General features: G+C 36.0%; 1 protein-coding gene across 5 annotated transcripts; it reads right to left on the reverse strand.

The window, feature by feature from the left end:
- Positions 1-594: 594 nt before the first annotated feature.
- Positions 595-15,151, reverse strand: ARRDC3 (arrestin domain containing 3). Of its 5 annotated transcripts, none has more exons than XM_047858665.1 (8): positions 14,652-15,147; positions 10,597-10,678; positions 8,523-8,670; positions 7,435-7,537; positions 6,843-7,099; positions 6,344-6,506; positions 5,917-6,071; positions 595-3,348 (listed from the first exon to the last, which is right to left on the reverse strand). In XM_047858665.1, the coding sequence occupies exons 1-8, from the start codon at positions 14,929-14,931 to the stop codon at positions 3,292-3,294; spliced, it is 1,245 nt and encodes a 414-aa protein (XP_047714621.1). In that variant the 5' UTR covers positions 14,932-15,147; the 3' UTR covers positions 595-3,291. The 5 variants fall into 5 exon arrangements, with proteins under 5 accessions (XP_047714621.1, XP_047714638.1, XP_047714633.1 ...); XM_047858682.1 differs by lacking the exon at positions 14,652-15,147 and adding an exon at positions 11,569-12,112; XM_047858677.1 differs by lacking the exon at positions 5,917-6,071 and having other exon boundaries at positions 14,652-15,150.
- Positions 15,152-15,156: the final 5 nt, after the last annotated feature.

Below are 15,156 nucleotides of genomic sequence, written 5' to 3' on the forward strand. Positions count from 1 at the left end.
AATGTATAATGTCTAAACGCTTCTTTGTAAAACACTTTTTATGTGTACATATGTTTGAGAATATGCGGCAATCATATACAACTTGATAGCTAATCTGTATATGTATAAATACTTGTTTTTTTTCTAAATGTGATCCCCAAAGTACCTATAATGTTATGAATCACTAAAATTCACACATTAAGAAAAATACTGTTATTTTAAAATTTAGGAAAAATATTTTTGTAAGGTTAGTTAATACACCTTTTAAATGTAAGTGTTCTTGAAGTACTAGAAACTTAGATACTTCACAGCAAGAGGGAATTGGTACCTCAAAGTGAAACTACTTTACCTGGTTAAGTTTGGTTCATATGGAGGACTTGAAATTATTTAACAAACTTATGTTTCATAAAAAAAAAAATCCGTAAGTTGGTGAATTATTAAGGCAAACACTAATAAGTAGTATTAAAAATTCCTGTAAGTCTTCAGTGATTTTCTTTGATATCTAGAAACTATTCTTACCTAGCATGGCTTAAAACAGGGTTTAATTGTAGTCTTAATGTTTGCAAGCATGACGAATTACTAACATGATTAAGATTGAAATAAATCTCCAAACAATTTTACAAAAAAGAAAAAACAAAACACTTTATTTTCCACAAGGAAGAGCAATAGGAAAAATTAAATCATTTCCCACATATTGTTTTCTTAAAACAGAGCCTACAAGGACATATTCAGCACCAAATAAAACAGGGGGAAAAAAAGGGGAAATTACAAACAGCCATAGAGTATAATCTATAAAGCAAACATTTAATATTGCACTTTGTTTTGCTAACATTTTGGATTTTACTTTTCCTAATTGAAAAATCAGGAATCTATCTTGAATACTGGAATACAACTGTGAACCTCACATCTTATGTCAGGAATTGACCAATAGTTAGAAAAGAGTAAAGTAATGCCTCTAAATAAGTAAAGAAATAACTTTCAATGGGGAAAATAAAACTTTATTTGATAAAGTTTTATAGATTCAAAATTTAATCACATTTTATTTTGTGACCCAGTGCCAATTATTAGAATATTGGTCATTCTTGTTTCATGTGTTATTTATAAGAGTATATGATGATAAGTATTCCAATGCTATGCATATCAACAATTGTTCCCTAGTTAGACATAAGAGAAAAAAGAAAAGGGATTTTTCAGACACACCCCCCCCCCAAACAAAAATAAAACCACCAAATGCCCTTTATGCCAAATATTCCATTAGCTTCTTTTGAGGGGGACATTCACAAAATGATTTAACAACAATAAAAAAATATTTCACCCCCATTTCCTTATTATCTAGTATTAGTTTGCTACGGGAGCCCAAACCCTTTACTGAATCACCTAAAACGCGATTCATTTTTACGCTGGGCTTTCTTCACCCTGTCAGCATTTTTCAAACATGAATTGTCTTCCATGTTTTCTTAAAGGCCACTTATGGAAAAGCCTATTTGTTTTGTATGAAGCTTTAAGACAGTATTTAACCAGGTCAAGCACCAAGCCAGAGTTACTATTATTTTCAGCCACTTTATTAACTGTGGGGTTAAACGGCAGGATAGATGTAACACCCATTTCACACGTATGTTGCAATATCAGAGATGCTGATTTTCATTAAAAACATCAGAGCTGAATTCCTTCCAAAGTAAGACGATCAGTAAACTTGGTACCTTGGAAAATGCAGTTTTTAAGTGTCATCATGAATGCTGGTATATTTGTTATGAGCCAACTGTAAATTATCTTTAATATAAACTATAATTTACTGATGTGGTTGCTCTTATCTATATATACTCAAAGTGAGTTGTTTCTCATGTTTAGCAAAATGTTCTTTAGGTAATGGAAAAAATACTTTCATTAAAAAAAACCCCACAAAAATATAAAACAGTTATCATCCCAGCACATATTCTAGTATACTTGTAATTCTGAAGTTATACACTTTTAGAATAAACTTGGGTTTTCAAGCTCTGAGAAGCTTGAGCAGGACACGAAATATATAAATTGAACTCTCTAATATGTATGTGTATGTGTGTGTACATATTCCTGCTCATTAAAACACTTTGCACCAGCAAAAATGATTTCCAACATAGGTGTTTTGGAGGTAATTAAGTAACTCCGTACAAAAATAAATGCACTTTCTCCTCCTTTCCAGTGACTGGAAAATTTTCATACTCTTAAAATAATAAAAATAACAATCATTTTTAAGAGCAACAAGCCCTTAACTCTTTGCTGGTGCCTGCCATACTGCCTTTCTTTACTCCATTCTTAGCTCTGCTAGTTTCTTCTTATATGTAATGATAAAAAGGGAATGTGGGTGGGTTATCACTTTTGTGTATGTCCCTTTTCCAAATTTCCCTCTCCAAAAAGCCAACCAAACAAACAAAACAAAAAAATAACTCAACAGTGCAACAAAACACAAATAGCATTCCAACAGTTTGGCAAGTGATGCGTTCACCTGAGATTAAGTGATTTTAGGCAGTCAGTAACAAAATGCTGCTTTGCTGTAATAGTAGAAAGGCAACAAATTCTTAAAAGAAACCAAGAAGGTATACAATCTTGACAAAGTCTCTTATTAGCTTCCTCCTCTTATCTCTTTTCCCACATATCTGTTGCGTATCTACTACAGTAGGCTGCAAAACATACAGCAAGAAGGATTGGCTTGAAGGCATTTGATGTTTGTAAATAAATCCACAATAGGATCCAAGCTGAAGAGGTGATACATGGTCAGCCTAGTAGGACATTTCTGAGCATGTGCATACGCAGGTAAAGTCCAGGCTATATTAAATTAAAAAAAAAGTCAGTGCGTTTTTTTCATGTTAAAGTTTTTTCAAAGCTTTCTTTTGTTCCTTGTTGTGCTGACCACAAACAAGTTTTTAAAGAGTATCAAGAGTCTGGCATAAATGGAAAAAAAAAAAAAGCTGTAGTGACATCGGAACTGCACAATGTAAGCATTGAGCATGTGCAAATTTTCAAATCAAAAGAAGGAAATCATCCCTCTTTACAACGTGGTGTCTTGACACGTATGACCATAGGCTAAGAAGACTGCTCTTAATATGTGCCTGTTTTAAAGGAGAAAAGCTTAGATCTTCAAGCATGTTGGAGCAGTCCCAGAATGTTGCTGTAGGCTTCTAAAGCATGATCACTGGTTGTTTCATGTATCTGCCATTTTTCTGGGCAAAAGCAATTCCACTTCCTCTGAAAACGTGTCTCCAAGATACTTCTCTGTCCTCAGCTGGGAAGAGATACAGTTCAGAACCCACATCAAGTTGATCTAACACAGTTCCTTCAACGAGAGGGGCAGGATGGTCTATCATCTGCTGACTGATCAGGATTTGGATCAATCTAAAAAGAAAAGTGAAAAAAAAAATAGTTATTTGATAAGGTCTAGTAAAAATGCAGCTAATGACTAACATTTTGAGTACCACTAAGGAATTTAATCAGAAAGAACATACACAGCATTTAAGGGAAGAAAGGATACTAGTATTATCTATAAAGTGTCTTAGATTTAATTACTAGGTTAATAATAAAATTTATAAAGGTATGCCCAAATAGTTCTCTTTTCCAAAAGGTAACGGTGAAATTTTATCAGAGAATGGTGTTTTACTCCGCACTTAGTAGGAACGAAGACTCAAATACACAATGGAAAACATCTTCATAGCAATGATCTCCTTTTATGAAGTATCCCTTTTATCCTTTTACAAAAAAGTCAACTCCTCTCTTTTCTAGGCTTTGAGAAGAATGCAGTTGTGTAAAACCCCAGAGGGCCTAGAAAAACAGTGTGTATCAAGAAATAATGCTGAACCCAAAATGCTCTACAGTCTTCCCACCTTCTCTATTTCTACAGTGACTTTCATATGCACATACATTTAAGCAACGTGAGTATATTTCAGCTGTTTCTCAGCTAGAAAGAGAATTGACATAGGAAGGCAAATAGCTGCCTTTAATACGTTCCTTTTTGTGAGACATCGTTTGGGCAACACCCATTTTTACTTGTATTTAAATGTGGCACAGTTCAAAGTGCCTTAGAAACTTTAGGTAAAACACATTTTTAGAGGAAAAAAGCATCTACCTTTTAATGACTTAAAAGAGACAAAAAAAAAAAAAAATCACTGTAATACAATCTAGAACTCCTCCCCCCATGCGGCTATTAATTAAATCACATTTTGAACCAATTTAGGGTTTTAAAAGTTTTTAAATTCCCTTAATTATCTTAGTTCACTTTAAAAGAAGGAAGTAGAATTTTACTACAAATTGCTTAGATTGTCATTCTTTTAAAATGCCTGTTGTACAGCCAGAAGGCCTCAGATCAAATCAGTAGTGACTGACTTAAGACAGAAACATCAGTGTAAAAATGTAATAAAATCTGTAAGTGGGAGAACATTTTTAACACTGTAAGGGAAATTTTATGAAATAGAATAGTAGGATAGAAAACCATAAGAATTTACAAAAACAAATTCTAAATATTCTACATTTCAATGAGTAAAGTGGATCTCCTATTATTAACCACATTCAAAGGAAAACACACTCTTCTGGCAATGATGTTAAGGGAGAAAAGGAGCAATTTCTTGCAGAGTGAAACAATCCCATTATGTCTTATTTGAGAGTAATAATACGTAGTAAAATTGCTAAACTATGATAACCAAAAGGATTAGGTTGATTCCAGTGATTTACAAAACTATTTGGTATTATACTGGTATCAAGGGCAACTTTAAAGCCCTTCAAACATGTATGTATTTAAAAAAAAATTTTTTAATGTGTATCTATTTTTGAGAGACAGAGACAGAGCACGAGCAAGGGAGGGGCAGACAGAGAGGGAGACACAGAATCTGAAGCAGGCTCCAGGCGCTGAGCTGTCAGCACAGAGCCTGATGTGGGGCTCGAACTCACAAACTATGAGACCATGACCTGAACCAAGTCAGCAAAGCCACACAGGCGCCCCTGTTCAAACATATATTAAGATATATTCTGAAGTATCCCAAAATTGCTGGCTTTCTACCCTGCCTCCTTGCCTTCCACATGCTGTTTTTCCTGCCTGGACTATATTACTTTCTGAGGACTACTTATTTTGAAGATCTGACTTAATAATCACCTTCTCAGGGAAGCCTTTCCTGATTCCCAAGCCCTAATGAACTGTTCTCAAATGAACTGCATGCATTCCTATCATACTATTATGGAATATTTCATCTCTAAATTTGTTCTTCTCACTAGTCTGTGTGCTTCTCTCAAGTAAGGGCCATGTTTTATTCACCTACATGCTTGGTGGTCATCAATGGGAGATGAATAGAAATGTTTGTCTAACATGTTTTTGCACATGTTCTTTTCCCCTATGACTGTTAAAATATGCAAGAATTAAACTTGAAAAGGCTGATGAGTAAGATGAATTAAAGCTACTGAATTAATTTATGGTTGCAAAATGCCACTTCTATTGATGCTTAAAATATGAATTAGTCCTGGGGTGCCTGGTTGACTCAATCTGTTGAGCATCTGACTCTTGATTTTGGCTCAGGTCATGATGTCATGGTTTGTGAGGTTCTGACAGTGCAGAACCTGCTTGGGATTCTCTGTAAAGCTCTCTTTCTGCCCCTTCCCTGCATGTGCTTGCTCTCTTTCTCTCTCAAAATAAATATAAATAAGCTTAAAAAAATGAATTATTCCTTTAACTGACATTCTGTGAGCATGAGACTGGACCACTATCCCTGTTTCCCCAATAATATGAGTCCTACTTATTAAAGTTAAGAATGAAACTTATTTAAATCTGGACAACCATAATTTAATGCTTAATCCTGTTGTTTTAAATTATTTTCCTATTAATATGATGCTAATCAAAACTGAACTACGTTTTTAAAAAAGTCTACAATAGTATTTCCCAGGAGAGCTAGCCTATTTCGTACTTGAGGAGCTAGTGCTTACCTCTGAATACAGAGGTGGAGGCAAGAACCGAAACTCCTGGATATAAGCAAACAGTGGTCCTTGAAGCGCTCTCTCAAAGTCATCACAAGCACTCACTGGTGCAAGATTGTTCCGCCTTTGTTCCTCTGTTACCACTTCTGCATAGCTGGGTGGTGCTGAAGGAAAAAGATACACGCAATTCGAACAGCATGTTCTTATGCATGTCAAAATACACAGAATAATAGATATTAAAAAAGAATGTCAAGATAAAAAAAATAATTTTTTGTTTTGTGATCAAAACTACAGGCATATAGGTTTTAAATCTAACATTAGGGACACATCTACTGTCTGCAGGTATAGACAAAAGTGTATCTATAAAATATTAGAAGCAAAATTATGTTCTTGAAAATATTAAGAAATTAAGCTTAAACATGCATTATCAAATTACCTTCAGGTCTTTCAGGTAGGGATAAACCAAGCCAGTTCATATTCATGCTACACTGACTGCTTACACTTGAGGTTCTGCTACCAAATGGATGTAGAGGAATGGTACCAATGACAAGTGGCAAATTAAGAAATAAATCCATAGCTCCAGGAATATCCACATATACCTAAACATTGAAAAAAGATGTTAGGTTTAGAATTCCAAGTATTATTTCTTTTTTAAAAACTAATAACCCAATTTTAATGTTGAAGCCTTCATTTACTTTGTTTCTTAGTTATATATACGTAAAACATACTAGAAATTTTTCTCTAGTTACGTATAATACTGTATAGTACGTTTACACGTGAGGTAAACGATTAATTATAAACCAAATTTAGTATTTACATATATTTTTATATATCATATATGGAATATAAAAATCAAATCCTGGATATAAGACAAAATAATATCCTCATGACTTTAATACTAAATAACAACAACAAACCCTTAACTCTATACATACCATTAGTGAATATTCCACACGAATTATGCTACAGTCGAGGATAGAGGGAGAAACTGGTGGAATTTTCAGCAACTTTCCATTCCAGGTATCTGTCTTTCCAGATGATAAGGATTCCCCACGTAAGTTAGCCACAAGCTGTTTTACTTCCTTCATTTTCCCTTTGGCATAGAAGGCCTGTGTTTGGTAAATGGCTGCCTTTGGCACTACCATTCGGGAAGAGCAGTTTTCAATCTCAGCAAATATCTGAATTGATTCACCTAGAGAAAAAAAATATGTATCTACTGTTAAAAAAGCAGAAAAAGGTAAAACAAACCCAAAAATGGATTCTTAAGAACTTAAAATGCAAGTTCATTGCTCTACATGGACTACATGGACAAAAAACTGTCCCAAAAGCAGGAAGTAATTTAGAATTATGAAAAAGAACTACTCATTTATAGTAGCTATTTAAAAATGGACACTACATTCCAAAAGAAAACTTGAGTTACTTTACTAAAGAATACTATATTATGTTTGCATTTAGAGACATTCCATAAATTTATATATAAAAGCTAAATGAAGGATCGTTTTCCTTGGGAAGCCATCTCATACGTACCTGGGGTATAGCCCTTCCTTTCGATTTTGGCACTTAAGGATATTGGGCCTGAGGTACAGAACCAGCAACAGAGAGTCTTTTCTTTTGTGCCTGCTTGGGGTGACTGTAAGAAATAAATTTGGAGAAAAAGATCAATGCATGAAATTGGCACAGTAACAATGTTTTAATATAAAAATCCCAAATTCTTGGAGAATTAAAATTAAAAGCAGTGTTGCTTTTTTTCTAAGTGTATCCAAATGTACTTCAAAAAAAACCTAACTGATGGCTCCTGAATTATACAATTATTTTTGTTTATATATAAATTTCCATTCAATTAAAAAAAGGGGTACAAGGTTTAACATCACATTCCATAAACAAAGTTTTACATATACAGTAATTAAAAACTAACCATCCAAACAAACAAAAAAACCCTTTCCACATAAACTGCCTTTAAAAAAAAAAGGCAGCTTAGAAAGCAGTTTGCTTATAATTCCAAATGTTAACATCTTTCTTTAAGAATGTAACAATCAATTAATTATGTGAAAAAAGGAAAACTCTCATTTTTAATGTTATTTGCTTGAAGATGTTATCATTTGTTTAAACCAAATAAAGTTTTTAAAGTCAAATTTGAATCTTGTGGAAAAATGCAATTAAAAAGAATTGCTTTTAAAATGGAATTGTTTTTTCATCAAAGTGACAAAATCTCCCCAACATTTGACAACTATCCCTATGTTGGAAGAATGCAATGCGAATTTTAGATTATGATCTTTTCATGGTAAGTGATATGGTCTTATAATAATAACTGATACTACTGTTCCTCTTCTGCTAGAATTATCCAAGGAACAGATCTACTTTTTGTTATTGTTATCTTTTGAGTAAGAGTTATTTCATACCATATGCTGAAGTTATTACAATGTCAGAAAATATGAGCATACTTTTCGCTAATTTGTGTGCTCTTGACTGTATTTTTAAAATAAATATTAAAAAATAAAGTTATGAATTTTAAAATAAATCACAATTTAAAATTTATACGTATTGCATAGTTTAGGTGATTATTCTTTAATATTTATATGCTGAAAACAAGAATGAAGAATTCAGTCAATTCTTACCAGTAATGAAGGAGTGTTGATATCTATATGCTCAAAGACTGTAAATTCCTTCTTTAATTTTACTGGTAGAAGCCAAGGCCTGTGCAATTCGGCTTTCACCCAATAGCGCACACTGCCATGTCGGCCTTCGAATGAGGTAGCAAGTGGTCTGTGCAGAATATAAAGTTCAATATATTAATTTTATACCTCTTTTTAATAATTATACAGCAGGTCAGCATATAGAAAGAAGTGTTACTACAGGGCACTGTTTATTATCAATGAGGTATCAAACATAGAATTTTTTTAATTTCCAAAGGGATAAGTCATTGGGGGAAAAAAATCTTCTGTTTTCCAAATGACAATAGCTAACAGTTAATATTATAGTAATTTTGCTTAAAAAAGCCAGAAGAATACAATCCCTTTAAACTAAGAAGAAGCTACTTTTAATGCTGGTGGCAAAATTATGCAAGTTTGGAAATGAACAATTCTTGAAAGATCAAAAGTTTAATCTAAAAATGAAGTTAAGAATGGTTTAAGTATTTCTATTAAGAAATTCTACCCACTGGCTAGAAATCTCTTTTTGTAGTAACTAATTAAGAAGGTCTAGAAAAGGCATAGGCCATTTGTTACAATTTAAAAAAAATTGCATTTTATAGGTCTACTGAAACTCTAAAAAGCTGGTTTCCCATTTCCTAGTTTACTCATATTCTAACTCTTTTTGGCCAGGTTTTCTAACTTTATAGGTTTAAAAAGAAAAAGAAACATTTCTGTTAATCTGTGTCAAGAAAATCAGAAGTGTTTTTCAATTCTCCCAAATTTTATTAATTGTGGAAGGTTTTATTTCGGTAGGCTTAGTTTTTTTTTTTTTTTTTCTTCTTTCATAATTTCCTTAGAAAAATGCCCAGGGTTCAGTTATGTATAAGGTACAGTGCTAACTTAGATTAGCATGAGAAGTAGTGTTGTCTTTACAGATATTTTTGTATTTTAGACTCCTGTATTAATGTGTATAGCACAGAAAAATAAAATGCAGTATTTATGTTAGTCTTCCAGACTTTATTTTAAATGACCTTGATTTGGGGTGCCTGGGTGGCTCAGTCAAACATCTGACTCTTGATTTTGGATCAGGTCGAGACCTCACGGTTTGTGGGATTGAGCCCCATGTCCGGCTCTGACTGACAATGCAGAGCCTGCTTTGGATTCGCTCTCCCTCTTTTTCTCTCAAAATAAATAAACAAACATTAAAAAAAGTTAATTACCTTGGTTTACAGATTTTTAAAAAACATATAAATATTAAATTACCTTCACCCTGAGAAATATTCAGGCCCAGTATTAGCATTATATTCACACTTGCAGTATGTCTCTTAAAAAGTAGATTAGGGCATGGAGGAAATAGAATATTCTGAAAAATACCATTTATGAACTATTCACATGTAACTCAAGTACTAGAATTATCAAAGATATTAAAAAATTGAGGGAAGTATTTGTTTTTTAACGATCTATTTTTATGTTAAGAATAAACCACTTTCTTTTCTTCTTCCATACTATATTCCAAGCCTTATATTTAGGTACATGATGGGTGTTTCCTTTTAAGTTCAGATCATATAGTATCTCTTTTGGGACCTTTTCAATCAGCTCTTTGCACAGAAGCTGAACCCGTATCTAAAGAACATCACTTCTAAAGTTAATCTATTCCTAATTATTTTTATCTTTTTAGTTTACTGCTGTTGGTTAGCATTAGCAGAAAAGACTTGATATGTTCTATGTTTCTGCTAGTACCAATTGATGATAAATAAAGTACTTACAAAATGGTTACTATTTGAGCAGAATCTTCTAATTCACTCACGTTAGGTGAAATACTATTCAAGTTTTAAAAACCTCACAGATCTTGAGACAAAGTACTAAGAACTGAGCTTTGCTTTCTATAATTTTGCCAGGCTAGATTAAAAAGTAGCTACTTCTTTCAGTGTATTGTTTTCCTCTAGCAACATTCAATAATGAAAAGGGTTTTTTTTTTTTACTAAAAATATTTAAATTTAGAATAATTTTAATTTTAAAAGAATGGAGGTTTATGAAGAATGCCTGTTATAATACTTACGTCTGTGGAAGCTCGAAGCTGAATGCATATTCATGCCTTCCTGAATGAATAGTGTTGAAGCCTTCTTCGGAATTATCATCATCTTAAAACAAACAGAAAAAGAAAAAGCTTGACGTTAAACCTTTGCACACTCCTCACAGTGGCATAACTTTAAAGATACTCCTATAACAATTAAGGCCACAAGCTTTGTAGTCTGAGAGGTCTTAATGCCAATTCTTACTTTGGTTACTTCCCCTGGGTGAAATACAAATCCTGAGACTTCAGTTGCCTCATCTGTAAGATGGGGATAATTAACACTTCTACCCCAAAGGCAAGTATTTTAATGGTATATGAGCCAACTCTACAGGATCTGCATCCAACACAGTACATGCTCAACAAAAAGAGGAAGAGCTCAAATTTCACACTAAGATGTTATCTTGGTCTCCAATGGTTTATTTAAGCTTATTATGAGACATATAATAAAAACTGGGTAAACCTTTCAAGTCTGTCAGTTTTGATACAGATGAAATGAATGTTATAATTCTAAAACCATTAGAAAACTTTGTCAAATGTTGACGTTAAAAAGAAAAACGGAACAGTGATTTTAATGTCAGTTTCAAAGCTAAAAATAAAAATTCTTTATTGACCCTAAAATAATGACCACACTCAGTTTGTCCTAGCGACAGCTAAAAATGTGCAGACATATATTAAAAAAACCCTTAAATAGCTTTAAGATCTTTTAAAGGTTGCCTGCTTACGGGGAAACACGTTCTACATCCTTGAAAAATGAACTCCAATTAGGTTGTTTCCAATTTCCAGATGAATGACCTTTCATTTTATAACCAATTTCTTTCGGCCAAAGAGCTTATTTTAAAAATTTCTCCATAATAAATATACTTAATGAAAATACGGGCGGGGATTCTGGATTCTTAAAATGACTTTTCTTAGCCTTCTAAATATTATAATTACATAAATGTCTTATTATTAACGTACTTTTTAGTGTAGACACCATCATTTACCACGAGAGGAGACGAGATTGGTAAAATCATTTAACTTTCCCTCACCAAAAAGTATCGAAGGTACACAAAAAGCGTGATGCTTCCCTTACATCAAAGGGAGAAAAGGAAAAAAGCGCGTCTATATGTGGATACTTTTATTCAAAACCCACGATGATTCCCTCATATCTCAGTACTATTTTCCTCGTCCCCTGTGCAAATCCTCTGAAAGAATTTCAGCACTGAAAATTGGCTGGTGAGTTGGGGGCCACGTACACTCGCTCCCCTCGAAGGCGCCCAAAGTTTGCCTCCCTCTCCTTTTCTTCCCTTCTCTCTCCCTTTTTGTGCCAGCTCAGCAGTCTCATTGAGGCGAGCTGCGGCGGCCGCGCCGTGGTAAACAAGTGCCGGGCTGTCAATCAAGAACTAGACCGGAGCAGGAGAGGACCGGCCTAAACCGGCGCGAGCAGATCCCAGCCGGCCCGCCCGCGCGCCGCCGCCGCCCGCGCGACCCGCTATACATACGGCATACGTCGCGCGGCGCTCGCGCTCGCGTTCGCGCAGCCTACCCTGCTGGACTGGGGGCGGGGCGACCGCACCGCGGCGCTTCCGCTTTACACGCCCCAGCCGGTGACCGGTTCGATCTGGCTCGGGCCACCCTGACACCTTTACAGTTGCGGTGAGGGAAACTGGGGCGGGGTGGGGGGTGGGCAGGGCTGCATAGCCCCCGGGAAACAATGGGGAGGGGCCAGGGAATGCTCGCCAAGGCCCCGACCCCAGCTTTCGTTGTCAGTGGCACTTTTCCCTCTTCTCCTGGCCAGCCTTTACGGTCTGTCCCTCAGGTCAAATCAAGGTAGCCGGTCTGGGGACTGCATAGGTCCACAACACGCTTTGTTTCAGCTCAGGGAATGAGCGTTTACAGAAGCCAGCTGACATCTTCCAGCCGAGAACAGGAAAACGGGGTCCTGCTAACCCTGCCTACCCAAGTTCCTTCAGAATAGAATTGTCAGCTGAAGTTACGCCCAAGGCCGTTCGGCACCTGTAAGGCCAGCAGGAGCTTCTCCTCCTCTACTCTGCTGAAACCCAACATCGTTTTCTTCGGGGTCCCCAAGCAAGCCGAGGTGAGGGGCGACAACATTCCGTGACAGGAACCACGGCGCCTCCACAAGCTCGGGGAGGGATGCGAGTACGGGCGGGGGCGGCCACTCTGGAGGGACCTTTACCGGCGCACGCCGGTTCCAAGCCTCGCCCCAACCGGCGCGAGCCCACTCTCCCCACCCGCCCGCGCCCAATCCAATCAGAGCCTGGCATCGCCTTAGCAACAGGCTAACAAACGCGGCTCCGCCTATCGCCGGTCGCCCGGGGCGGGGTCTCAGTTACCAGGCTAGTTTGAGAGGTCCCACTTTTAAGTCATTGAAACTATTCCAGCTAAGAGCTCGTCCACGCCTTGCAGGGGTTGAGGGGCATCTCGTTGGGGTACGGGGTACATAGTTTTCGTTACCGTGAAATCATCGAGTAACTAATCAAACTGCGTCTGCCCCCATAAGTCGTTATTCTACTTTTATCCCACTGCAAACCTCAGCTCCTTAAAAACCTTTGTTTCTTAACCGTTTGATAAAAAGCTGCAATGTCCAGAAAGGTTCAAACACAAACTCGTGTGCCTGCTTCTCAACAAATACCAAAGCTGTCATTAGGCATTTACATTTAACATCAGTCTTACTGCTCAGAGGGATTAACTAGAAATTATTTCAGAATACAAATGACCTGTGTGTAACCGTGAAAACCCAACCAAAGAACTGATTTCATCTTAATCTATTAAAAAAAAAATGAGTTAAATGCTGTAACTCCCAAGCATCCTTCATTTCGACACTTGCCTTAGTTCAATTAGCACTTCTTCAAGGATGTATATTTTTTAATATTAAAAAAGGTAAAGATGTCCTGTACTTTTTCAAAATCGTCAACATTTGAACTAAATACTGCATGAAAAAGGAGAAGCATAAAATTACATAACCAGTTTTAACATTATATTCTTCTTGGGCTAGGAATTAAGTCATCGCCACCACCTGACGCGTGTAACCAATCTGCTGAGAGCAGAACAAGCGCCCCTCCTCACCACCCCCCAGAACTGGTCCGAAACAGGATTGAACCGCTTCTAACAAAGGGTGGAAACTTAGAAAAACAAGCTTAGAGTCTCCTATATTTCCACAATGTAACCACTTAAACAATAGATTGGAAATCTTAGGACCCCTTCTCCCCTTGACAACCCTTCATCTTCCCTTTCTAACCAAAAATCAAATCCAATGTGCCGAATACTTTTCAATTCCATTTGACTGGCACCGGTTTCATTGAATGCACGTTCCAAAGTTAGGCATCATACTCGGAAAAGAAAATTACTGACCCGAAATGGCTTCTAAAACTGATTTGAAACCTATCATAATGATAGACACTATCCTTTAAAATAGAGAATGCTTGATGTAAATTTATAAAGGATCTGGAAAGAATAGGGAAAAAACACGTGGGGTGTTGATGCCATATGTCAAAATAAGCCACAGAAATCCTTTATCAAAGAACAACGATCAATTCTTTAAAATATTTTGCGTGTCAATACTAAAAATGAAAACCACCTATTTACCCACTTAAAAATGTTACTCCATTTCTTCACTGAAGCTTAGTTTTTTAAGATCTAAGGTTGCAGAGTACAAGGGAAAAAAAATCGAATATTGGACTGCAGATTTTAGCAATTCATTTGAAAACTTATTAGTAAAATTATTGAATGAGATTTAAGTAGAATTTACAAGTAAGATAGAAATGTATTCCAAGTGCGTATGGCACAGACCAAGCCGGGTATAGACAGAGGTAGTTGAATAAGTGCAGTTTGCAGTCACTTTGCAGATGCCTGCATGCATTACGGCTTAACACACGATGAATGTCAAGGAGAATCCCAATCTTCCAACTTTGCTAATCTTTATCAAACTGCTATGTGTTATGCCAGGAGTAGAATTAACACGAATTCAGGAAAATTGAAAAGGCACTTTTCCAAAGAAAATCAAGGTCTAATGATTTCTGTATAATATAAAAACTTACCTCTTTCGTGTCCAATTAAGATGTCTTTATGGTTGAAATATTCTACTTCTTCAGTGTAATTCTGTGTATAGGCAGTATTGGAGCCGGCGTTTCTTGACTCGGTCCAGCGTACTTTCGCATGTCCTCTTGCATGAATTTTAAGAGATTTTACTCTGATTTCCCCAGTAACTTCTAAATTCACCCTTCCTGAGACTGTATCCCCACTAGAATACACAGGGACATTGCTGTCATTAAGACAGTCAAAGCTTATTGTCAAACTCTTCACCTTTCCCAGCACCATGTTTATAACAAAATCTATAAAAATATAATGTAAGACAAAAAAAGTCAAGATCACATATAAAATGTGATCTTCACCTAACACTGATCGATGTCTTTGCCGTGCAAAAAGCTTGCAGGCAAGATCAGTGATTCTTTACAAATAGTTCATTGAGATTTCTTAAAAAGTCAGGGCAGCACAGAGGCTGCTGCTCCACGATTCTGCTAGTCTCAGTGGTCTCCTTACAAA

This window comes from Prionailurus viverrinus, chromosome A1, assembly GCF_022837055.1.
Source record: "Prionailurus viverrinus isolate Anna chromosome A1, UM_Priviv_1.0, whole genome shotgun sequence".
Lineage (NCBI taxonomy): Eukaryota > Metazoa > Chordata > Mammalia > Carnivora > Felidae > Prionailurus > Prionailurus viverrinus.